Source organism: Dasypus novemcinctus, chromosome 2 (assembly GCF_030445035.2).
Source record: "Dasypus novemcinctus isolate mDasNov1 chromosome 2, mDasNov1.1.hap2, whole genome shotgun sequence".
Taxonomy (NCBI): domain Eukaryota; kingdom Metazoa; phylum Chordata; class Mammalia; order Cingulata; family Dasypodidae; genus Dasypus; species Dasypus novemcinctus.
In genome coordinates this window covers 118,853,683-118,880,263 of record NC_080674.1, presented here as the reverse complement: position 1 = coordinate 118,880,263, position 26,581 = coordinate 118,853,683, and the positions used below count along the sequence as shown (strand labels likewise).

At 33.7% G+C, this 26,581-nt stretch overlaps 1 protein-coding gene across 3 annotated transcripts in view; it reads right to left on the bottom strand.

Annotated features, from left to right (window-relative positions):
- Positions 1–221: 221 nt before the first annotated feature.
- Positions 222–26,581, bottom strand: part of YTHDC2 (YTH N6-methyladenosine RNA binding protein C2) — a 143,181-nt gene continuing 116,821 nt past the window's right edge. For all 3 annotated transcript variants that reach the window (XM_071209454.1, XM_058277155.1, XM_058277147.1), the window contains exons 24-30: positions 22,951–23,060; positions 21,372–21,664; positions 9,671–9,848; positions 4,605–4,808; positions 3,352–3,534; positions 2,066–2,153; positions 222–1,966 (exon numbers count right to left, since the gene is read on the bottom strand). In XM_071209454.1, the coding sequence (XP_071065555.1) occupies positions 2,073–2,153; positions 3,352–3,534; positions 4,605–4,808; positions 9,671–9,848; positions 21,372–21,664; positions 22,951–23,060 (1,049 nt within the window). In that variant the 3' untranslated portion in view covers positions 222–1,966; positions 2,066–2,072. The remainder of the gene's footprint in view (positions 1,967–2,065; positions 2,154–3,351; positions 3,535–4,604; positions 4,809–9,670; positions 9,849–21,371; positions 21,665–22,950; positions 23,061–26,581) is intronic.

Here is a 26,581-nt window from a genome sequence, read left to right as displayed (position 1 = left end):
TAGGGATTTTATATTAAATATATCTTGAGATTTTTGTCATCTACCTCATGTACTAAAGCAATTTTTTTGGTGGGGAAGGTTATATGTAATCATCATTACTATATCAATTTAGTATTCTTCAGGGTGTTTGAAATACAATGGTATTTCAAACCATTGAAATCATTGTCACAACAGTCCTATAATATGTATTAGAAATGACAAGTTCTGAATATTCAAGGAAATTTCATATAATAAGCATATTTAATGTTCATCTCTCCCCAAAACAGCTTTTTATTACATCAAATTGTATATATTTTAAATACCAACAAACTAATCATTTACATACAGGGATAGATATGAGAATACACAGGGAAATTAAAACAAGTTTTATTTTTTTTAAATGCTTACTTCCAAATTTAGAATACTGAACTGCTAAGTATATACCTAAACAAAATGTATACATTGTTAGGAAAACAAAAGTTATTCTAACAGGAAAAGAGTTATAATACATATAAAGTGGAACATAATTCATATAGGCTCAATTTACAGGCATGTGTCAAAGTATAAAATGAAAAACCCAATAACTGAAAATACAGGCAAAAATCACAGGTGACGTTCTAAACTAATGCACCAGTTATGCTTTCCCAGAGAAAGACGGGTTCTAGATTTTCTCAGATTTTATATTAACCCATGATTTTTCACTTCTTTGTTCTCAAATTTAGAACCAGAGACTCTGAGTTTTGTTTTTATCTTTAAAGAAGATTCATGTTTGTTTTTTAAACAATGACCCAAATGCATCATGAGAAATGCTATCAAACCGATTCTATTAAGAGCTCAGTAACCAAGACATTTCTTTCATTTTCCTTGTACCTTTATCATGCCCTTCAGAAAGTCTCTAATGAAACTTTAAACTTTACAGACTGGTGGTAAAGAGATCCAACCAAATACTTCTGAGATAGCAAAGAAATCTGTAACGTGGCACTAGCACAGGCTTACAAAAAATAACTCCCTATTTATTAAATCATAAATGTAAAACAGAGAAATCATATCTGAAAACATAAGTAGGAGAAAAAGTACTGGGAAAAAAAACAATATAAGGCAGCATTTAGAATTATGCTGCTTGCAGGCTTTACTAGCAACAAAACTACCTTCTAACTGTTGAGCAATTTTAAAATTTGTTTAAACGTATTTGCATTTTTAATTTGTCTAAGTCCAGTTTCACTAACCAAAACCAAGAGGTCACAATTACTGTGCTAAAATAAGAGATGTGTGAAGATTGTAAAGTGGGAAGAAGGATCGGTTATGGTACACATTAGGTTAAATGAGGGAGTACGAGGAATAAAACTGAACACTTAATCTGATCTGATCAAATGCAGGGAGGGACTCTCTGCCTTTCTTCAGATTTTATTGTATTTCATAATCATTAAAAAGAAAAAAATCCCCCTTTCCTTATTGTATCTCAGATTAAAAATGGCAGCATGAATAGCCCTTACTAAGCATATACTATTTTTAAAAGTAACAATTTTGGAATTTGGTTTTTTGGTTTTTGTTTTTTTAATAACTCTTAATATTTGACTCTTCTAAAGCAGTGCTCAGATTTAGTGATAGTTCAGGCCTTTCTTAAAAGAAAACAATATATTTTGCATTAAAAAATCATCAATAAGAATTGTTAAGTCAGTGTTCTAAACAAATGTTTCACTTCAAATTAAATGTTTAAAGTAGCTGCTATTTTGTCAAATAACTAAACTGCTAGATTTCACTGAATTATAAACATACAGTTAACAAACTTTATGTGATCATTCCCTATGACCAAAATAAAAAATCAAAATGATCCTTTTGTCTTTTATATTAAGATGATGGTTCTGAAGCAATGCTCTAACCTAGAAAAGCCCATTCATAAAACAGAACTCCATCTCAGTTTTTGGAAGTCAGTGCATTCATTGGTTTTAAATAGGCATGATGATCCAGCTAAGAGTTCTAGAAGAGACTAAAAAAAAAAAAAAAAAAAAGACAGATGAATGATCTGAAAGACACTCTTAGTGATCAAAAATACTGACACTGTATTCAAAGTCAAATATGCTATAACCTGAGTTTCAATCAGTTGTGGTTTTTTCTCCCAAAGGAAGGCGTTCCCATAACTGGAGCAACTGTTCACCAACCTGAGGTTCTAGTTCCTAGATAAATCAAAAGTCAAAATAAACATAAAAAGAATTATATTAAAATTTTTTTCAATCATTCAAGAAAATCACTTTAAATTTCACTTTTCTATTAGAACATGCTAAAATCATATGATTTTCATTATTCTAATTCTATGTATTAAGATTTATGGAACTGACAACCCAGACTTAATATTGTAGTGATACCCTGCAAATATCTCAACTATATTTGTAAGAAAATGATGTGAGGTTTCCATGGAATCCTTATGGAAACTTTTCTATTTGAAAGCAATGGATTTGTTTTTAATGGAGATTTGGTAAAAGCACTTAGCTTGGACTTCCAAAGATTAACTGTGAAACCTAGCATATCAGGTGTTTGGGTTTTTGTTTTTTGTTTTTTCCAAGAAACTATCTCAGGTGATTACACATTCTTATCTTAGCAATTATTCAAATTAGACTTATTTCCAAATAATTTATAGGATAAAAATAAATATTCTTATACAACCGAATAAAATATAAAATCCTCTTATGGCATGAGACCTCTGATAGACCCTTAAAAAGAAACAGGAAATTTTTTACCCAGTCATTTGAAGTAAGTCATAAAGGTTCAAATAAATTATTAGCCATGTGACCATAAGCAAGACTAATCCCTGGGAGTCTATTTTCTCCTATATAAAACTGGACTAGTAACTCATTTTATGCAACTATAAATTAGGTCATATAAAATAATAGCTAGCATGGTATTTTGTCAATATGTTAATTCCTGTCACCTTAACTACTTTAAAATACATTTCAGCAGCCTCATGAAGGCCAAGCAAAACATAATAAAGCTAAAATAAGCCAACAGAGTATAAAAAGATTTATTTTACACATAAGTTACAGCTATAAAGTTATTCTTTTCTTCTTGAAACCTTAGTCAAATTGCTTCAGAACTGAACTGAGTTTTGATCATAGCACCTCCAAAAAGTGGTTTATCAAAGATTTTATAATAGTGAGAAATCAAATTTACAAAATGTTAAAAGAAAAAAAAATTAAAAGCAATGAACTCTGCCAGATACATTTGCAAGAAAGTTTTTACTAGCTCTTTTACAGACATAAATCACTATTCCCCATGTACATAAGAAATATACAATTTACTCTTCAAATCACTAAATAACAGCAAAACTAAACAAAGCAAAATTAAGTGGAAGGAAAAAATTAAAATGCCATTGTATACCTGCCCATCTCTGCTTATTTGGACTTTCTTGTTGTCATTCCAAGGATTAAGTAAATGGTGTGCAAACTGAAATGGAAGACTTTCTTTTCGTATCCATTCAACCTTAAATACTCCTCCTAGTCCAGAGGAGCCCCAATCCTGGCTCTTCTCCCTTCCTATCTCAGAAGACATCCTAGAAAATCCCTGTTGGTAAAACAGGAGTAAAGGGTAGAGGTAAGGAAGCATTAAACTACCTAAATTCAATTTATCTGACAATGCTCTGAGTTTTTTGTTTGTTTGTTTTAAGGTAAACTGTAATATAAAAATAATATATATCAAATAAAACAAAAAATAAACTACTTACTAAATATATTTTTATAAGAGATTTAGTTAACAATATTCACAAATTCATCCTCTAACAGTTTCAAATATTAATATTTTCTAAATAATGTAGTAAAAACTCTTTAAGTCCACATTAATCTATGATAAATTGATACAATCTAATGTCTAAGCTTTTATTTCTGAAAATTATAGTAATAAATATCAAATGATAAATTCATTATTTTGTAAATTCAGATATTAATCCACCCGAGAATTAGTAAATTTAAAGTGTTCAGGGGAAGTGGATTTGGCTCAACTGATAGAGTGTCTGCCTACCACATGGGAATGGGAGGTCCAGAGTTCAAACCAGGGCCTCCTGATCCATGTGATCAGCTGGCCCACACGCAGTGCTGATGCGTACAAGCAGTGCCATGCCACGTAGGGATGTCCCTTGTGTAGGAGAGGCCCACACAAAAGGAGTGCACCCAGTAAGGAGGAGCTGCATGTAAAAAAAGCACAGCCTGCCCAGGAGTGGCGCCACATACACGGAGAGGTGACGCTGCAAGATGACAACAAAAAGAGACACAGATTCCTGATGCCGCTGACAAGAATATAAGCAGACACAGAAGAACACAGAGCAAATGGACACAGAGAGCAGACAACTGGGCGGCGGCGGGGGGAGGGAAGGGGAGAGAAATAAATAAAAAATAAATCTTAAAAAAATAATAATAAAGTCTTCAGAAAGAGATGTTGTTTATCTGGCTTTAGTAAAACAAGAAAATAACAAAGGGATCACAGTTCTATAATTCCCCAGAAGAGGTGCAATATATTCCTCATTCTCAGTCAAGCAACAGTCATTTTTGCATTCAAATGCAATAAAAAGCCAGGTTTTTATTTCTATGGTCTAATCCACAGCCAGAAAAAACACATTTTTCTACCTCAGAATGACTCACCTGGAAATGTCCAGATCCTTGAACAGAAAATACCAAGTAAACCATGCTGCTTTCCCAAAAGGCTCGATTTAGTTTCCGCTCATTACTAGGGGTTGTAGACCAGATACCCTTCTGTTGAGAAATCTCAAGATTTCTCAAATTGCTACTCTTCATTATGAAGTATCGAATAGGCATGTTTGGTCTTGGTGAAGGAGATTTTGAGCCCTATAAAAAAATGCATAGGCTCTTAAAAAGTAATTTGACCTTTCAAAATCAATAGGCTCCATTACATAACATCTTCATAAATACATAAGCCAAAATATTTTACCAAGTATTCAACAAATGCAAATAACTCCATTATGCCTGAAAACTTACACAAGGCTCAACCAAAACGAGGTTAAAGAACTAAAACTAAGTACTCATTTCAGAGTATTAAAAAACCCTTATCCGGAAGGATCCAAGATTACCAACTTTGATTTATGCTCCAAATAGACTTTCAGAAAAGACTAATAAACTTTCACAATCTGAAAATACACAACAAAAATTGCTCTATCTTACTACCTGGAGGCAGTTTCCAAGTGACAGTGCAGGAAAGGGGACACAGAGTTCAGTGGTCTCAATGAGTTGTGGAGACAGATTAGCGTTCAGAGGTCAAAGTGGCTAGAATATGCATGACAGTGTACTATATAGAAAGGAATTGCACAGAAAGAGTGCTCCAGGGAACTGCAGAGGGGTCCTACAAGTTTTTGGCTGAGTACTGACATGCACAAGGTAAGAAAAACTAACTGAGGTCAGGGAAAGAGTCAAAAGGAAAGCAGTAGACCAAACGATTATCAAATCTCACACATGGTTTGGAATATGTCATGCTATCTACAGTGAGAATGTAGAGATCTTATACTACATAGAGCACTGGGCCACAGAAGGATCATATCCTGGCATTGGGACTAAATTAGTCCCAAAATAAAGACTGCTCTGGGTTACCTAACACAGGCTTAAAAGCAAACCTTGAAAGGATTAAACTCTTTCCCAAACTGTACCAGAATGAAGTCTAACACTATTTAAAGGAATATAACAAAAATCTAGCAGCCAAACAAAGTTATGAGGAATGCAAAGAAATAGGAAAATATGATTTCATAACCACAAGAAAATTTAATCAATACATACTGACTAAGAAACGACAGAAATGATGGAATTAGGGGACAAGAATGTTAAGACAGCTATTATAAACATGTTCACTGTGTACAAGAAAGTAGTGGAAAACAGGAGTATGAGGAGAGGAAAAATAGAAGACATTTTTAAAAAAACCAAAAGAAAACTTCTTGAGAATATGCTAGAAGGGATAAGCAGCAGATTGGATATTATAAATGAAAACAGCCGTGAACTTAGAAATATAGCAATAGAAACTATAAAAACTGAAGCAAAGAAAAAAATTACTGGAAAACAAGAGAGTATCAGTCATCTGTGGAAAAATATCAAGTGACCTTACATTGTATATCTAGAGTCCCATAGAGGAAGAGAGAGAGGGAGATTTAAAAAATATTTGAAGAAATAATGGACTTATATTTTCCAAAATTGATAGGAACTATAAACACGCTGATCAAAGAACAACAAAAAGAGAACCAGACAGACCAAATGATGTCATAATCAAAGTGCTGAAAAACAGTCATAAAAAGAATATTTCAAAAGAAGCCAGAGGAAAAAAATAATATATAGTGGCATTTATAGTATAAGAAGAAATAAAATACATGAGAAAAATACAAAGGACTAAAGGGTGAAAATGAAAGTACACTACAGCAAAATTCTTAAACCATACCTGAACTGGTATATACTGATTCAAGATATACTACTGCAAGTTAAAAATGAACTTACTGGTGAATTCTATCAAACATTTAAAAGACCTAATCTTTTCTAAACAATTCTATACATAACTCTATAATCAATTTTATACCTCTCTTCCAAAAACCTGAAATGGAAAAAGCAGTTCTCAACTAATCTTGTAAGGCCATCATTACCCTGAAATCAAAACCATACAAAGATAACACAATGAAAAAATAACTACAGAATAATATACGTCATGAACAAACACCCCCATTTAACAAAGTTTTAGGAAATCAAATCCACCAGTATTAAAAAACGATAATACCTGATGATCAAGTGAGAAATAAACATCCAAATTCAATTAATATCATTACATTAATAAACCAAAAAAAGAAGAGCCATGTTAACATTTCAATAAATGTTTAAAAAGAACTGCACATAATTCAACACTTATTCTTAATAAAACTCTAAGAAGACTAGATCCAAAAGGAAATATCCTCAAGATGAAAAAGGGCATCTACAAAATACCTACAGTTAGCATTATACTAAATGGTGACAGACTTAATGCTTTATCCCTAAGATCAAGGCAAATATGTCCACTCTGAACATTATTTGACATTTCACCAGAAGCTTTAACCAGTGAAATAAGGCAAGGAAAAGAAATAAATGGCATCCAGAGTCGAAAGAGAAACAGTAAAACTATCTTTATTAATAGATAACATGATTATACATGTAGTAAATCCTGAGACATCCACAAATAAAGCTACTAGAATTAATAAGTGAGGTAAGTAATATCAAGGGATACAGGAATAGGTACCAAAAAAAAAAAAAAAAATTTAAATGTATTTCTACATACGAGCAATGAACAACTGAAAATTGGAATTTTATAAAAATGAGCATCTACAACTGAAACGGATAAATTTAACCAAAAATGTGTAATATCTGTACCTTGAGATCTACAAAACATTGCTAAGGAGATATTAAAGAATAACTAAATAAAGGGCAAGATACTTCATGAACATGAGTTAGAAGATTAAACATTGTTAACTGTCAAATTTTTCCAAATTGATCTATAGATTCAATGCAATCCCATTCAAAATACCAAATAACTTTTTTTTTAATAAATTGACAAGCTGACTCTAAAATTTATATGAAAGTACAAAGGACCTAGAACAGCCAAAATAATTTTGAAAAAGAAGAACAAAGTTCTAGGACAAACATGAATTGATTTTAATGCTTCCTCTAAAGCTATGTATTCAAGCCAGTGAGGAACTGACAAAAGGAGAAACATACAATCAACAAAACAGAATAGGGAGTTCAAAAAATAGACAACACATGTATAGTCAATTGACTTTTGACAAAGGTGCTAAGGTAATTCAATGGGAAGAGAATAATATTTTCAAAAAATTCTTCTGGAACAACTGCATAACTGTAAGTTAAAAAATGAAATTTGACCCACACCTTATACTACAAGTAAAAATGAACTCAAAACAGATTATATACCTAAATGTAAGAGTTCCAACTATAAAACTTCTGGAAGAAAACAAAGGAGAAAATCTTTGTTATCTTGGGTTAAGCAAAGATTTCTTAGGGCACAAAAAATATAAATAGAAAACATTGACTTAATACACTTGATCAAAATGAAAAATGTTTGCTCTTCAAAAGACATTGTTAATAAAATGAAAAAGACAAGCCACAAACTGTTAGAAAAACTTGCAAAACATACATAATTCTTACATTCAGAACACAAAGGGAACACTTACAAATCAATTTTAAAAAGGAATCCCCACAAATGGACAAAAAATTTAAACAGACTTGTCACCCAAAGAATATATAAATAAGCACATGGAAGGATGTTCAACATCATTAGTCACAGGGGAAATACAAATAAAAACTACAGGGGGCTATCACTATAGACCCAGTAGAATGACTAAAATTTTTAAAACTATACCAAATATCATGGAGGTTTTGGAACAACTGGAACTGTCAGAGATTGATGGAGGGAATGTAAAATAGTATAGTCTTTTTGGAAGAAGTTGGGTAGTTTCTTGTAAAAGCATGCATTCACTATAAATCCAACAATCCTACTCCCTAGTATTTACCCAAGGGTGGGGGGCGATAACATATTTCCACACAAAGACTTGTACTCAAATGTTTATACATCAGCTTTATTCATAATGACCAAAAACTAGAAACAACTTAAATGTCCATCAACTAGTGAATAGTTAAACAAATTGTGGTATATTCTTACAATGGAATACTACTCAGCAATAAAAACTAATAAGCTCAATACATTCAACAATATGTATGAATCTCAAAAGCATTATAAGTGAAATGAGTGATACATTTTTAAAAAACTATATATATATATATGAATCCATTTACAGGGACAGAGAAAAGATCAGCAGTTACCAGGGGTGGAGAACTGTCCTGCGTATGACGGTGGTAGTGGTTATATGATTGTACACATTTGTCAAAATTCACTGAATTGCAGTGTAAATTGGTGAATTTTACTGTGTATAAATTATACTTTAATAAAGATGTTTTAAAATAAAATAAAATTTTTAAAAAAGGAGAAAACCAAAATCTAAGAATGAAAACCCACAAAACACTTCTTTTTTCTCTTTTCTATCAAGAGTGTTAAAGGTGGACATTATCTTCAAAACACAACACATAATAAATAACCATTAATCAAAACACACAAGTACTAAGACAGGAAAGTAAAATAAACACATTCTAAACATTTGAAATAATTCATATGAGAAATTTACAAAAAGACATTTAGATCTCAACTCTATACCAACATTTCTTACCTTCCTAACCCCATCCTGCCTTGTGTTTTTAAATATAACAATTGCATTGCAGAAATCAACTAACAATTGAAAGAAACCAGTGTTTTCAACTCTGAAATTATAAACCAAAATTAACTTAAATTAAGATAATCTTCTTCTTGTTTGTTTTAACCAAAAAGGTTATACAGAAGTAGAAAGGAAATAATGAACTGCCTAGTACAGCTTGCTATCAGTGAATGATATGTTCACATTTTAAACACCCTGAAAAGGTAGTAACTAAAAATACTTGGTGAGCAGGAAAAACTAAAAAATTGAGTCAAGGTGTCTCAGATTTGTCAGTTTTGATTTATATCTAGACCAGAGGCCACAATTAATAACTCAAAAGTAGAAATCTTTTGTAAATTTGTTTGAATATGTAAGATTAGATATGCTACAAATAAGTTCTTCACTACATTTGCCTACTTTTAGATACTATACCTTTCCTGAGGATGGAGGAGAAGGGCTAGCACAGGGACTTGGGTAACTACTACTGTCTGTAGATTTCACAGAAGATTGATCAGATCGGTCATCAGTGTTTCGTTTTGGATGTAAAATTCCTCTATCTTTGTACTTCTGCGGTGGGTGTAATGCTGGAGATGGAGATTTCATCAATACTCTTTGAGTGAAAAGAAGGAAGCAATGACATATCAGTTTACAACATAACGCATGTGTCATTTCAATCCAAAGTTCTAATTATATTATGATTTATGGAATAGTACCTATAAAGGGAATTTCATTCTTCTATTACAGTCAGAAGTTAAAACACAGTTAAACTATTAGAGTTCACCTCCACAGAAAAATAGGTTTAAATGTCTAAAACAATCTACAGAAATCAGAAATGCTATTAACAAATACCTACACATTTCCCTTACAAAATTCCTAACCTCTTGCATGATGGTACAAAGGTCTTTTCCAATTACATTAGATGCCGATATTTAATGCTTGTAATATTAAAGAACTTATATAAATATATATGCTAATGACCCTTACTAAAATATTACACACACCACCTTCCTTTCATTTTCATATATCTTAAAGCCAAATAAAATAATATTAAAAGCATACTAAAAATTATAGTGTGGCAAAATGTAAAGAATTCTGAAATAGAGATTTCTAGGACTTTATTAAATTTACAACTAACTAGACATGGGATCCTGGGTAAGTCATATAACTTACCTGAGCTTCAATTTCCTTATGACATAAATGAAGGGACTATATTAGATAAGAACTAAAATTCTTCTATTCTAGTATTCTATGAATGAAGGCAGCAAATATGAAATTTGTAGATATTATAATTTCTTAAAACATATGGATCTTTGATGGGGCAACCAGACATTAAGTATTTCCTGAAGTGTTACAATATAAAATTCAGAGCATCACTTATAAAATATTCTTGCTGTAACACTGGATCTAATCAAGCTTGAGAACTAACATTTTCACATGAAATATATAATAGGGTGTAAGAATAAATGATGCTAGGGGAAAACAAGAAAAACCTAGAATGTGGACTACCTTACAGTACTACTGACCTAATTTCTTCAAAAAAGTAAAAGAAAGAATTGCTTTGAATTCTAAGAGACTCAAAAAACATGATACCCTAATAGAGTGGTATATGGGAACTCTATTTTATGCATGATTTTTCTGTAAATCTACATCTCTATTAAAAAAAGAAAGAAATGACACCTAAATACAATCCATGAGTTTTCCATGAACGAGGATTTAAAAAAAACAAAAGTAGGAGACCCCTGTGTGATGTTTCGTATGTTTATTTTGTAAGTTCACAATCTTTACTCTATACTTATTGTTTATGCATGTTCATATATGAATGATATACTTCAATAAAAAATTTAAAACTTTTTAAAAAATGACACAAGAAAACACTCAGGAAAAAAAAAAGTTTGAGACCATTGGGGAAATGATAATTTTATTAGGATTGATAACTGGATTAGGGCGGTGGGGAAATGCCCATTTTTATGAGATACATATTTAAATACTAAAAAGTAAAATGACAAAAAGCCAGGAATTTAATTTGAAATATGAAGCAAAGAAAGGAAGGAAGAAAGAAAGAAATGTTGGTACATAAAGCAAATAGGTGAAAATTTTGGTAACTGTTGAATCTGGGACATAGAATTCATTATATCATCTATTTTCTGTATTTGATAATAATTATAATAAATTAAATACAAAACCATAGGTCTTCAATAATGCATAAACTTCCAATAGTCTTGTACTTAGAATTACTCTGCCATCAAAACAAGTTAAAATAGTTTATCCCCACAATTTGCTCAACTTTAAATAAATATCTTACATCCAGAATTCTTTCACAAATACAATTTTTAAAATAGTAAAGCTTAGCGATATTAACAATAAACAATGCATATATGAATCCCTAACAAAACTTGGTAAGAAGTATATAAACATGACTTCTCAGTTTTATTTTCTTCCCACTGAATTCCAGGTTATTTCTTATTTAAAATCTCTAAAATCCATCATTCTCACCCTGGTATCTAATTGACAGAACTTAATGAGTGTAAAACCTTAGTAAGACAAAATGATATTATCAATAGAACTAAATATCTAAATGCATGGTTTTCAAATCAATCTTTGACAGGGCTCTGAGGTCTATTCTAGCTTTTATCTCTCCCATATTGGGGTTCTCCTGAAAATTTCGTTCAGAAATAAACCCTTCCTCCTAAATTGTAATCTAGAGTAAAAACTCTAATTATAAAGACTTTTTCACCAAAGAAGTAATCCCACAAAGATCATAACTACTCTCTTAACAAATAACAAATTTTCCTAGGACTCTTCATTCTATTCCTCACCAAGCTACTTGAACTCCAGGCCTTATCTATTCATACCATCAAAACTATAAAGGGAATGAAATTCTTTATCCCACTGTTCAGCTGGTAAGAGAATGAAGAGTGACAGGTTGTAATTTGTAAGGAAACAAAAAAGGTTAATTCTGGCATCACAGATTGAAAGAATGAATTTATACTATACACAGGTTCCAAAGTATAACTAATATAACACTTTATAATTGTTTTTCCCTGTATTTCCAAATTTTATTGAATGAGAATATAACACTTTTATAAAGGAAAAAGAAAGCTCTATTTTTAAAAATTAGCATGTGTGTGTGTTTATACATACTCATATTTATACACAGAAATAAGGATAATCTTATTATGGATCTAACAGGATTATTACAGCCTGGAGTAGGAATAGTACTACATCATAACAATTTCAATGGAAATGTAATCCCACTTTCTAAGGTTTAGGCAAACTTTTGAAAACATCTTTTCAAATAGTGGTGAGTGTTTAAGCAGAAACTGTGCTTTTTCCTCTTCTCCTTTAACTCAGCAGTTCTACACTCAAAGGTTCAAATACACACATAATGAAATTTTCTTGGCAAGTAGCTGGATGATTCCTGAATGTAATATCTAAAGAACTTGGAGACCAATATGACTTATTCCTCTTTAATTGAAGTGTGAACTGATATCAAGCCTTTATGTTTCATTCAAATATGCAAAATCTGATCTAAAGAAAAGACTAAAAACTCCACATGAAGATTATTTGAAAAACTGTAAGCATCATATGATCTTTTATGTTTCCGTTTTTTCCATTTCCAGTCTTTTCAAACTATAAAGCTATAGTCTTACTAGTGTCTTTCTACCAATACTGCCAAAACTTGCATCATAAGAAAGAATGTTGTCCATTCCATCAGAGCAAAATATAAATTTTAACTTATGTAAAGAAACTTAAATTTAATTCTAACAAATGCTTTTACAACCAAAAATATTTCTGAATCATGGCCAATGTTCCATTGTAACCACTATTACATTACTAATATACACTTTTTATAATAATTCAGTATTAGAGCTCTCATTATTAATAATCATCTAATAAACAAAAATATCACACCTAATTGCTAAGTACTAGAAATAATAAAAGGATTTGGCTAAACTGTGACAAAAATCTTGCCACATGACAATAAATTTATTTACTATATGCCTCCCTTCGATAAAATCCTCTGAAGGGAGAGACCTTGTCTAGTTTGTATACTGCTATATCCTCCATACCCAAAACAGAGTAAAAGGGAGGGAGGCAGGGAAGGAGGGAGAGAAGAACTTTTTCAGTGAGAATGTTACCCACTGATATACATATCTAAGTAATATTTGTGGGGAAGTTGTTCCTTTAAATGGGCACAACTAGTACTTCTCACCGCAGGGTATTTAGGAAAGATGTCATTTGACATACATCAACCAAAATATATAAGTTTTTAGAACTCCCAATCTTTTTAAAAAATATTTTTAATTGAAGTATGTCCATTTATACATAAAAATACATAAACAATAAGAGTATAGTACAAGTTGTGAACTTACCAAATAAATATGCATAACATCATAAAGGTATACTACACATCACCCCTCCACCAACACCTTGCATTGTTATGAAACATTTCTTACAAACTATGCAAGAGCATGGTCAAAATATTACTAATAATTATAGTCCCAATCTTACATTTGGTGTATTTTTCCCCCAACCAACCCTACTATTTTTTAAAATATATTTTTATTACAGAAGTTGTGAACTTACCAAAAAATCATGCACGTGTGTAGAATTTCCATACAACACCCCTTCACCAACACACCACAACATAGTGGAATATTTGTTATGCATTATGAGAGAATATCATTAGATTTTTACCACCAACCATGGTCCATAGTGCACACTTGGCATACTTTTTCCACATCCCCCATTATCAACACAGTATACCTTTGGCATTGATGCAAGAATATTACAGTATTTCTGTTAACCATAATCCACAGGTCACACCAATTGTATTTTTCCCATGCTTCTCCATATTCCCACCACCCTGCAATAGGGATGTACATCTGCTCTACCTCACAGAAAGACACTCTTGCATCTATACCATCAACCACAATTCTCATCAACCTCTGGGTTCACTGTTATTCAGTCCCTAGATTATTCTCTTTCTTTCAAATGACATGTACATCCCTAGATTATGCTTTTCAGCCACAATCTGATTTATAAACCAGCTGATGCTCATTATAATATATTACCATCAACTTTATCCACTTCCACACTTTTAGAGTCAAGTTAATTAAATACATACATTAACATCAGTAATTCTTATCACCCTCCCCTTATCTCCTAATGACCTATACTCTAGGTTTTAAATTCATGTGTTTATTCTTGGTATTTATTTCATATTAAAGAGACCAAAAAATATTCATCCTTTTGTGTCTGGCTTACTTCACTTAAGATAATGTCTTCAAGATTGAAGAATCTTGATGTGTCCCAATTTCATTTCTTCTTATTGCAGCACAGTATTCCATTGTATGTATATACCACATTTTGCTCATCCAGATGGACACTTGGGTTGTTTCCATCTTTTGGCAATGGAATAATGCCGCTATGAAACTGTTCGTGTCACAGCTTTTAATTCTTCTGGATATATTCCTACTAGAGGAATTGCAGGATCATATGGCAGTTGTATATTGAACTTCCTGAGGAACTACCAAACTGTCTTCCAAAGAGGCTACACCATTTTACAATCCCACCAACAGCGAAGGAGTGTTCATATTTCTCCACATCCTCTCCAGCACTTGGTGTTTTCTGTTTTTTCAATAATGGCCATTCTATGCCCTGTGAGATGATCTCATTGTCATTTTGATTTGCATATCCCTAATAGCTAAGGACAGGGAACATTTTTTCATGTGCTTTTTGACCATTTGTATTTCCTCTTTGGAGAAATATCTATTTAAATCTTTTGCCCATTTTTTAATTGGTTTGCTTGCTCTTTTATTGTTGACTTGTATGATCTCTTTATATAGAATGGAAATCAAACCCTTATCAGATAAGAGGTTTCCGAATATTATCTCCCATTGAGTGAGCTGTCTTTTCACCTTCTTGACCTAGTCCTTTGAATCAGGAAAGTGTTTGAGGAGGTCCCATTTAGCCATGTTTTCTTTTGTTGCTCCTGCTTTCAGTATAAGGTTTAAGAAAGCACCACCTACCACCAGGTCTTGAAGATGTTTCCCTACATTTTCTTCTAGAAGCTTTATGGTTCTTCCTTTTATATTTAGATCTTTGGTCCATTTTGAGTTAATTTTTGTATAAGGTGTGAGATAAGGGTCCTTTCTTTCTTTTGGATATGGATATCCAGTTCTCCCAGCACCATCTGTAGAATAGACTGTTCTGCCCAAGCTGGGTGGGTTTGACAGGCTTGTCAAAAATCACTTGACCATAGATGTAAATAAAGGTCTGTTTCTGAACAATCTATTCAGTTCAACTGATCTATGTGTCTACCTTTATGCCAATACCATGGTGTTTTCACCACTGCAGCTAGGTAATATTATTTAAAGTCTGGAAGTGGGAGTCCTTCAACTTTGCTTTTCCTTTTTAAGAAGTTTCTGGCTATTCAGGGCCCCCAACCCTTCTAAATAAATATGATAATCATGTTTTCCATTTGTAGAATTGACATCTTTAAAAAAAAAAAAAAGATTTATTCATCTTCACCCCCCTCCCTGCCCCCACTGTCTACTTTCTTAGTCCATTTGCTCTGCATTCTTGTTTCTGTTTGTCTTCTTTTTGTGTGGCACCAGGAACTGATCCTGGGACCTTCTGGAGTGGGAGAGAGGTGCTCAATCTCTTTTGCCACCTCAGCTCCCTGGTCTGCTATGTCTTATTGTCTCTCCTCTGTGTCTCTTTTTGTCACGTCATCTTGTTGCACCAGCTCTCTGCTCAGGCTAGCTTGCCACGTAGGTCAGCACTCTGCACAGGCCAAGACTCTACTCAGACCAGGTTGCTGCATGGGCCAGCACTTCATGTCAGCCAGCTCACCACACAGGTCAACCTTCACCAGGAGGCACCAGGAAACAAACCCTCGACCTCCAATATGCTAGACAGGAGCCCAATTGCTTGAGCCACACCCACTTCCCAGAATTGACATCTTAATGATATATAGTCTTCTGATGCAAGAGCATGGAATGTTCTTCCAATTATTTAGCTTTTTAAAAAATTTCTTTTAACAATGCACTGCAGTTTTCTGAATACACGTGCTTTACATCCTTAGTTAAGTTTATTCCTAAGTATTTGATTCTTTTAGTTGCTATTGTAAATGGAATTATTTTTCTGATCTCCCCCTTAGATTCTGCATTATAATTATATAGAAATAGCACTGATTTTTTTGTGTATTGATCTTTTATCCTGACACTACTGAAATTATTTATTAGCTCTAGCAGCTTTGTTGTAGATTTTTCAGGTCTTTCTAGATATAAGATCATATCATCTGCAAACAGTGAAAGTTTTATTATATTTCTTCCTTTTCGATTCAGATGTCTTTTCTTTCTTTCCTAATTGCTGTACCTAGAAATTCTAGCACTATATTTAACAACAGTGATGACAATGGGCATCATTTTCTTCTTCCAGATCTCAATGGGAAAGCTTCCAGTCTTTCACCATTGAGTACAATGTTAGCTGTGGGTTTTCATATATGGCCTTTATCATGTTGAGAAAGTGTCCTTCGATTCAAATCTTTTTAATATTTTACCAAGAAAGAATGTTGTATTTTATCAAATGTCTTTTCTGCATCAATCAATTGGATCATATGATTTTTTTCCCCTTGATTTACTAATGTGTATTATGCTGAATGTTTTTCTTGTGTTGAACCATAACTTGCATGCCTAGCATAAAACCCACTCAATTATGATGAACAATTCTTTGAATGTGTTCTTGGATTCAATTAGCAAGTATTTTGTTAAAGATTTTTGCATCCATATTCATTAGAGAAATGGGTCTAATTTTTAAAATATCTTTATCTGACATTGTTATTAGGTTGACATTGGCTTTGGCTTCATAGAATAAGTTTGGTAGCATTCCTTCTTGTTCAAAAAATTAGGTCATTGATTTTAGCTCTTTCTTTTTTAATGAAAGCATTGAATTTCCCTCTCAGCACTGCCTTCACTGTGCCCTGTAAGTTCTGATATGTTCTGTTCTAGTTTTCATTTGTCTTGATATTTATTCATTTCCCTCACAATTTCTTCTTTGACCCATTGATTATTTAAGAGTGTGTTGTTTAATCTCTATATTTGTAAATTTTACTAATTCACAAATTTCCAATTTTATTCCATTATAATCAGATAAAGTGCTTTCTATAATTCTGATCTTGTTGAATTTATGTAGATCTGCTTTGTGACCCAACATATAGTCTATCCCACCGAAAGATCCATGAGCACATGAAAAGTATGTATATTCTGCTGTTTTGGGGTGCAATGTTCTGTATATGTCTACTAGTCCATTTATCATATTATCCAAGCTCTCTATTTATTTATTGATCCACTGCCCAGATGTTCTATCCAATTCTGAGAGCGGTGTATTAAAATCTCTAACTATCATTGTGAAGATATCTATTTCTTCCTCCAATTTTGTCAGTGTTTGTTTCATGTAACTTGGGGCATCCTGGTTAGGAGCACATACATTTATGATTGTTATTTCTTCTCTTTTATTAATATAAAATGTCCTTCCTTGTCTCTAATAACAGTTTTGCATTAAAAGTCTATTTCATCCAATATAAGTATAGCTATTCCAGCCTTTTTTGTTGTTGTTGCTTACTGCATGCTTGGAATATCCTTTTCCAGCCTTTCACTTTCAGTCTATTGGTATCCTTAGATCTAAGATGAGTCTCTTGCAGACAGCATATAGATGGCTCAGATTTCTTATCCATTCTGCCAATCTGTGTCTTTTAATTGAGGAGTTTAATCCATTAGCATTCAATATTATCACTGTAAAGGCAATTCTCATTTCAACCGTTTTGACCTATGGGTTTTATCTGTCATATTTTATTTTTACCACTCTTTTGACACTTTTAGTTACTGTTACCGACACAATCTTCATTTCTAGACTCACTTCCAATCCTTTCTCTCTTTTCTCTTCAGGCTGTAACACTCCTTTTAATATTTCCTGCAAAGGCAGTCTCTTTGTTATAAACTCTCTCAGTTTCTGTTTATCTATAAATATTCTAATCTCATCCTCATTTTTAAAAGACAATCTTGCCAGACATAAGATTCTTGGCTGGCAATTTTTCTCTTGCAGTATCTTAAATATATCATACCTCTGCCTTCTTGCCTCCATGGCTTCTGATGAGAAATCGGCACTTTATCTTATTGGCTATCCCTTATACATTATGCATCACTTTTCTCTTGCTGCTCTCAAATTCTGTCTTAGGCATTTGACATTCTGATTAGTATGTGTCTTGGAATTGGTCTATTTGGATTTATTTGGATGGGAGTACATTGAGCTTCTTGCACGTGGATATGTATGTCCTTAAATAGGGTTGGGAAATTTTCTGCCATTATTTCTTCGAATATTTTTTCTGCTCCTTTTCCATTCTCTTCTCCTTCTGGGAAACCCACTAAACATATGTTTACACATCTCTTGCTGTAATTTAGTTACCTGAGAACCTGTTTAATTTTTTTCCATTCTGTTCCATTCTTCATCTGTTCTTTTGTATGCTTGCTTTTGGAGACCAAGTCTTCAAGCTCACCAATCCTTTCTACTGCCTCCTCAAATCTGCTGTTATATGATTCAAGTGTAATTTTAATTTCATTTACTGTGCCTTTCATCTCATAAGATTTGCTATTTTAGTATGTATGCTTTCAAATTCTTCTTTGTGCTCACCTAGTCTTTTTTTTTTAAAGATTTATTTATTTCTCTCCCCTTCTCCCCCTGACCCCAGTTGTCTGTTCTCTGTGTCTATTTGCTGCATGTTCTTTGTCCACTTCTGTTGTTGTCAGTGGCACGGGAACCTGTGTTTCTTTTTGTTGCATCATCTTGCTGTGTCAGATCTCCGTGTGGGCGGCACCATTCCTGGGCAGGCTGCACTTTCTTTTGCGCTGGGCAGCTCTCCTTACGGGGTGCACTCCTTGCACATGGGGCTCCCCTGTGTGGGGACACCCCTGCGTGGCACAGCACTCCTTGCATGCATCAGCACTGTGCGTGGGCCAGCTCCACATGAGTAAAGAAGGCCCGGGATGTGAACCATGGACCTCCCATGTCGGATGCCCTAACCACTGGGCCAAGTCTGCTTCCCTTCTTTTTTTTTTTTTAAGATTTATTTTATTTATTTCTCTCCCCTTCCCCCGCCCCACCCCAGCTGTCTATTCTCTGTGTCTATTTGCTGCATGTTCTTCTTTTTGTCCACTTCTGTTGTCAGCGGCATGGGAATCTGTGTTTCTTTTTGTTGCGTCATTTTGCTGCATCAGCTCTCCGTGTGTGCAGCACCATTCCCGGGAAGGCTGCACTTTCTTTTGCACTGAGTGGCTCTCCTTATGGGGTGCACTCCTTGTGGGCTGGGCTCCCCTACGTGGGGGACACCCCGGCGTGGCACAGCACTCCTTGCGCTCATCAGCACTGCACGTGGGCCAGCTCCACATGGGTCAAGGAGGCCCAGGGTTTGAACCACGGACCTCCCATGTGGTAGACAGATGCCCTATCCACTGGGCCAAGTCCACGTCCCCCAGTGTCTTTTTAATATCTGAATCTCTTTAGCCATCTCATTGAATTATTTAAGGAGATTTGTGTGAAGATTTATGATTAGTTGTCTCAATTCCTTTATGTCATCTGGAGGCTTATCTTGTTTCTTTAACTGGGCCATATCTTCCTGTTTCTTTTATAGATTTTAATTTTCAGTTGGTGTCTTGGCATCTGGCTTACTAGATGTATTTATTCTGGGTGCAGTTTCTCTCTTTAGTTTAGGGCTTTCTTGCCTTTTCTCTCTTGCTGATTGTGTAGCAGGAGCCAAGGATATACTCAGTGCTGTAAGCTGAGCAGGCTGAAGCTGCTCATGTTGCCCAGGAATTGATGAAGTTTTTCACACCTTCCTCCTCTGCCAGGGCTAGGGACAGAGGCACAGCCATGTGTAATAATCCAAGTCATGCAGGACAAGACCGTCTGTAGTTGCCTGGAGAGACTGATGAAGCTTCATGCCCCTTCCTCTTCTACCTGGAGTGGGAATGGTTGCAGGTGTGGGCAGCAAGCAATCTATGTCATGTGGGTCCAAACTGACCACAGGTGTCCAGGCAGACTCACATAGCACTGGCCTCTGCTCCCTGTTGGAGGTGAGGATGGACTCTCTGGAGTGCCCAACAATTTAATCCATGAGGGTCGGATATACCTGCAGTTGCTCTGAGAGGCTGAGGGAGTACAGCCCCTTCTGCTCTTTACCGGTGGGAATGATACCACTGACATTCAACAGTTCAGTCCATATAGACCTAAAATGCCTGCTGTTGCCTGAAGAGGCTTAGGAAACACCAGCCCCCTCCTATCCATTTGGGTGGTGGGGATGGATCCACAGGCACCCATCAGTTCAGTCTCTGTAGGCTAAGAGTACCTCCCATTTCCCGGGGATGCTGAGGAAACGCCAGTCCCCTCCTATCCTATTACTGGATGGGGGTGGATCCACAGGCACTCAACAGTTCAGTCCCTGTAGGCTGAAAGTACCTGCTGTTGTTTGGGAAGACTGAGGAAACCCAGCTCCCCTCCTATGCTACTTAAGGGCAGGGATAGAGCAACAGGTGTCCAACTATTTAATCTGTTTAGGCCAAAAGAACCTACAATTACCCAGAGAGCTAGGGAAACACAGTTCCTTTCTTGTCCAGTTAAGGGTAGGGGTGGAGCCACAAGTAACCACAGAAGTCCCAAACTTTAAAACAATCCTAAATTTGTGAATTCTGGAAATTAAACATTTGGAGTTTTTTCTAACAAGGAATTTCCTTATTAAGCTACTCACAGACACCAGTAGCTTGAACTTCTTCACATCATCTTAAAACTTAATATTGCTAACACTGATGTGTGGACCATGAGGATATATTACTCACCCCACCCAACCCCAGCTGAAATTACTCCTACCCCCACCCCCCATAGATAAGACAGTCTACCACCTATCTCAAAAAAAATATTTTAAAAGTAAAAAAAGCTCTATCCATTTTATTGTAACTTTTTTATGTATGTTAGATAATAAGCAAGTAATTTTTAAATATGTTACAGCAGATGATTCTATAATAAATAATTCATTTTCCTGGAGAAATTGGCTCCCACTTTGATAAAATGTTATGTTTACCTTTCTGCAGTAGTAGGTTCATCAGAAAATTCAGTATCTGCTGAACTTTTTCTACTGTTATTTGACCTCCAAGATGATGCCAAAGGAAGTTCTTCTGAAGACATAGGCCTTGGCCTTTGGCCAATTCCTGATGGTTGTTGCAAACCTGCAGACTGTTCTTCAGTGCTTAAGACAGCAATAATTGCTCTTATAGTAGCTTCATCAACTTGAGACCAAGGTTTAGATGGAGCTCTCATTCGGCGTAAAAATAAGCTATGCCACTTCTGTCTGAGCTGCAGCAGTAAACTGGCTGCCTATAATAAATAGTTTCCTCAGTTGGAATAGAGATAAACAAAACGTATATCACACATGCAAGATATCTACTTATTCATTAGTTAAGGTCTGCAACTTTTCCAAAGAACATGTTTTACATTTCATATGATTTGTTACTAATTCATTCTTTTTAAAATTTAATTAATGAATTTAATTTATTCGCCCTAGGCTAGGCACTAGAGGGACAAAATTGTATGAAATAGTCTAATGATAGAGACAGTAGCAGCAGGATAAAGGAAAATACCTTCAGCTCTATTCATACTGTATTTGAGTGCCTGCAGAACATCCAAATGTCCAGAAGGCAGCTGGAGTCATAGCTCTTAAAGCTCATGAGAAAGGCCTGAGCTAGAGATATAGATAGACCTGGGAGTCATCAGTGTATAAACGTTAACTTAATGTACACACATAGAGGTAAGGTCCCTGAGGATTGCACAAAAAAAAGTGAAAAGAACAGAGTAAGGCGCAGAGTACTAGGGAACATCTGACATTCAAGGCACAAATGCATATAGAAGAGTCAGTGAAAGAACCTTAGAGGCAATGAACATAAAGGAAAAAGAAGAATGAGAAGGGGAGAATTTCAAGGAGGAAGGAAAATGAGGAGGGGAGAATTTCAAGGTGGAAAAATAGTATTAAATATTAGAGAGAGGTCAAATTTATCAAGGATAGCAGATTGAGTTTGAAAACATGGAGGACACTGTTGACCCTGACAAATACAGTTTCCGTGAGGTCAAAGGCTGATGCAGTTAGGCTGAAGTGATGATTGAATGGATGTTAAAAAAAAAAAAAAAGAGTAAAATTAGCTAGTGTTGACTATTGATCATGTGGTTGTCAAAAAAATGGATACAGAATGATATTTAAAAGTAGAAATGGACTCAAGGGAAGGTTTTGTAAGAATTTTTTTATTCAAAAAGGAACACCCTTTCATCCCAATTCAAAGACATATGACAAGAGAAAACAATGAATTACATCTTTCTCTCAGAAAGTTAACACAAAATAAAGGGAATTCTTGTGTACCCAATACTCAATATTTTCTTATACACATAAATATACTCAAATATTACCATGTTTAAATACTGAGCCACATCTCTGTTTCAAGTCCTCTATTGGAATAAACTCTAATACAGTAGAGTGGGCTGTACAAAACTGAAAGACAAGTTGTATTCTCTAATACTAAGTGCTCGATATTGGAGGTAAAAGCTTTTATCTTACTATCAACTCATATTAACTGAATGAAAAAAATTCACTATATTACTAAAAAGCAACTTACCTCTGGATCCAGTTTGAAATTGAGCCAGTCATCAAGTTTCAAAGCTGCCAAATTAGCAGTTGTTCTATCCTCCATTTCACTATCACTACTGTCATTAGGAATACCATCCGCTGTTCAAAAACATTTTGAAAAGAAAAAAAAAGTCTCACCTTTACCATTTTATTGCACAACAAAAAAGTAAACTGAATAGCTACTCTGTTTTCACAAATTCTCCTGACCCAACAGATAAAACCTAAATCTCAATATTTAAAAGGAGAAAAAAACATTTTAAAGACTACAATTTCTAATCACACTGCAGTAAGACAAAAGAAAAATTGCCAAGAACTTAAAAATTAAAACACAATCTTTAAATAATAACTGAATGAAAAAAAAATTAAGGATATAATTTTTTAAATATATGAAAATACCATTATCAAAAAACCTATGGAATGTAGTTGAAGTAGAAGTCATTTAAATTCATAGGCTTCAATTTAAAAAGAAGAAAAGAAAAGAAACTATATATCTAAACAAATTTTAGAAAAATAGCATAAAGCCCAAAGAAACATAGAAGGAAAAAGGATTAAAGAAAAAATGATAAATTAGAAAGGATAAAATGAAAATAATAGCTCAAACTATAATGCGGTACTCTTAAAAAAACTAATATATGGACAACTCCATGACAAATATAATAAAGGGGGAAGAAAGCACACATATCTATTTGCAAAATTAGAAGTGAGGATAAGAATATAAAAGTTAAATCAACACATGCATAATTACAGAATAAATTTGAAACCTTCAAAGAAATGTATTCTTCTCAACAAGAAAAAAAAATCTAAAACTGAAAGAAAAAACCCAACCACACCAGCATCTAAGGAAGAAACTAAGGATGTCCTTAAAAAACACCAACAAAGAAATCCCAGGTCACCAAGTTTTTCAGCTTTTAAGGGATCAAATAATGATCAATTCCTTCAATGAGATAAATCTCAACCTAATTGTAAAATCAGATGAAAAACATGCCTGACCAGATGTATGAGTATACACACACATACAAACCTTATTGGTCATCCTCATAATGAATATAAAGTTCTAATATGTGCTAGTGTTTATTTCAATAAAATATTATTAAAATAGTCAGCAATGTAATAAATGCTATTTAACCTAAGGGAAGGTTTTCTTGTAACAAAAGGTAAGTTCCAGAAGAACACCTACATACCACATGAATAGGCTAAACAAATTCTGAATATATCAACAAATGCTCAAAAATTATTTAATACATTCAATACTTATTATTAAAAACATAAAAGCAGAATTAACCTTTTATTTAATAAAAAGTACATTTATTAAAACTAAAATTAATATTATATTTATTGGTACAGCTTTAGAAATTAAACTTCTTAATTCAACAAGACAAAGTGAACTGTTAATACTTTCTGAATATATTTTTAAAAAATGAAATAAGAGATAAGGTTTAGGGAACAAATAAAATATTACCACCTAAATGTAATATAATTTAATAATTTAAAAATCCAAAGGCTTAGAGTATAGTAAACTAAAAGGGTAAATAAAATAGTCTAATGTCTGTAATAGTGTTTCTATTAAGCAAGATCAGCAGCAGGAAAATGACAGAGAATCCATTCACCATAAAAGCTAAAAGAATAACCAAAAAATCTTAAGAATCATCTTAAGAAATATGCTCAATCTTTGCAAAAGTAATGAAAAAAAACCCTAAATTGTTAAATTTAATAAAAGGTTAGACTAATTAAGAAGAATATACTAAATTTCCTGAAGCAAACACCAAATTTAAATCACAAAAGATTTGTTGGTTGCAGAAAGGTTTACAAGAAGGTGACTACTGAATATTCACTACAAAAAAGAGATGACTATCAGAGGATAGCTTAATAACAGAAAAGCAGCAAGGAGTTTACAGGTAGATCCTCCACTACCTGATATTAGAATTACTAATGAACAATACTAAACCAGATGGTAATTGTACAGAATTTTAAAAGAAATTGTACAGACATGTAAAAGAAATGGAGCAAAGTTTAGAAAAGTTTCCAAACTTAATATACAATCATGTAAGCTTTCTAAAAGAGGATACATAAGGATTATTTAATAAAAGATACAGATGAGGAGAAAGCAATTTGCAAAACAAAAAAATTAGATATAAACTTTAAACCCAAAATCAACTCAACATGGTTGAGGAAACCAAGTATTTTAAAAATCAAATTAAAGAATATGAAAAATGTAGAAACAATATATATCAGCTTACTTATCATTGGAAGAATGAAAGTTCCCAGCTTTGAAAATGAACTGTACAGGAAATGAGTATTCAAGTTGAAGAGACAATATCAAAATATGTAAAAGTGAAAACGATAATAGGTTACACTAAATAAGATAGGAAAAAGGCTAAAACCTTTAAAATCATAAAGTTCTCATTTATACTATTAAGAAAAACATCAGAATCCAAATATGGAAATGGGCAAAGAATGAAATAAAGAACAGTTTCAACCAAAGGGAAATATAAACAGGTTCATGGACAATTATTTCTTTTGACTGGAGTAAGACAGCCCTGTTTTTATTCCTTCAAAGCACCATGCAGGGAAGCGGACTTGGCCCAGTGGTTAGGGCATCCGTCTACCACATGGGAGGTCTGAGGTTCAAACCCCGGGCCTCCTTGACCTGTGTGCAGCTGGCCCACGCACAGTGCATATGTGCGCAAGGAGTGCCGTGCCACACAGGGGAGTCCCCGCACAGGGGAGCCCCATGCACAAGGAGTGCGCTCCGTAAGGAGAGCCACCCGGCGCGAAATAAAGTTCAGCCTGCCCAGGAATGGCGCCGCATACAAGGAGAGCTGACACAACAAGATGATGCAACAAAAAGAAACACAGATTCCCATGCTGCTGACAGGAACAGAAGCAGACAAAGAACACACAGCAAACAGACACAGAGAACAGACAGTTGGGGCGGGAGGGGAGAGAAATAAATAAATAAAATAAATCTTTAAAAAAAAAAAAAGCACCATGCAGATTATTTGTACACTTTTTTACTATCAGTCTATTCCCACTATCATGTAATTCCATGAGGAGAGTAATATCTTTACCTTGTTTGTCACATTCTCAATGCATACCGTAGTATATGACATATAGTAGGTGCTCAATAAATATTTACTGAATCACTGGTTAGCAAAAAATTTAAAACAATCAAGTGTCCAACTATAAAGAACAGTTTAAATGTACTGTGCAGTTCAATGTGATAGAATATTTTGCAGCCATTAATATGAAATATTTTTAAATGTTTCTGATAATCGTACAATAAAACAGCATAATTTAATAGAATAGTATGAGTAAGATAAAAATACGTAAACATGTAGAAAATATAAAATATTAAAAAGTGTTTGCATAAGGGTAATGAAGATTATGCGTGACTATTATTTTCCTTAAATAATTATCTCTATTTTTACTATCATTTAAAAACACAAGTGGATGAGAAAAGCAAACTTTTTTTGCATCAGCAAAATTAATTTTTTAAAAATGCACCAATCTATATCAAGTTACCTTAGAAATTAATTTCAAGAATAAAGGTACACCTTAGAATTCATTAACAAGTCTTAATACATCAAAAGCAAGCTACTACTATATAAATTTTTTAATTT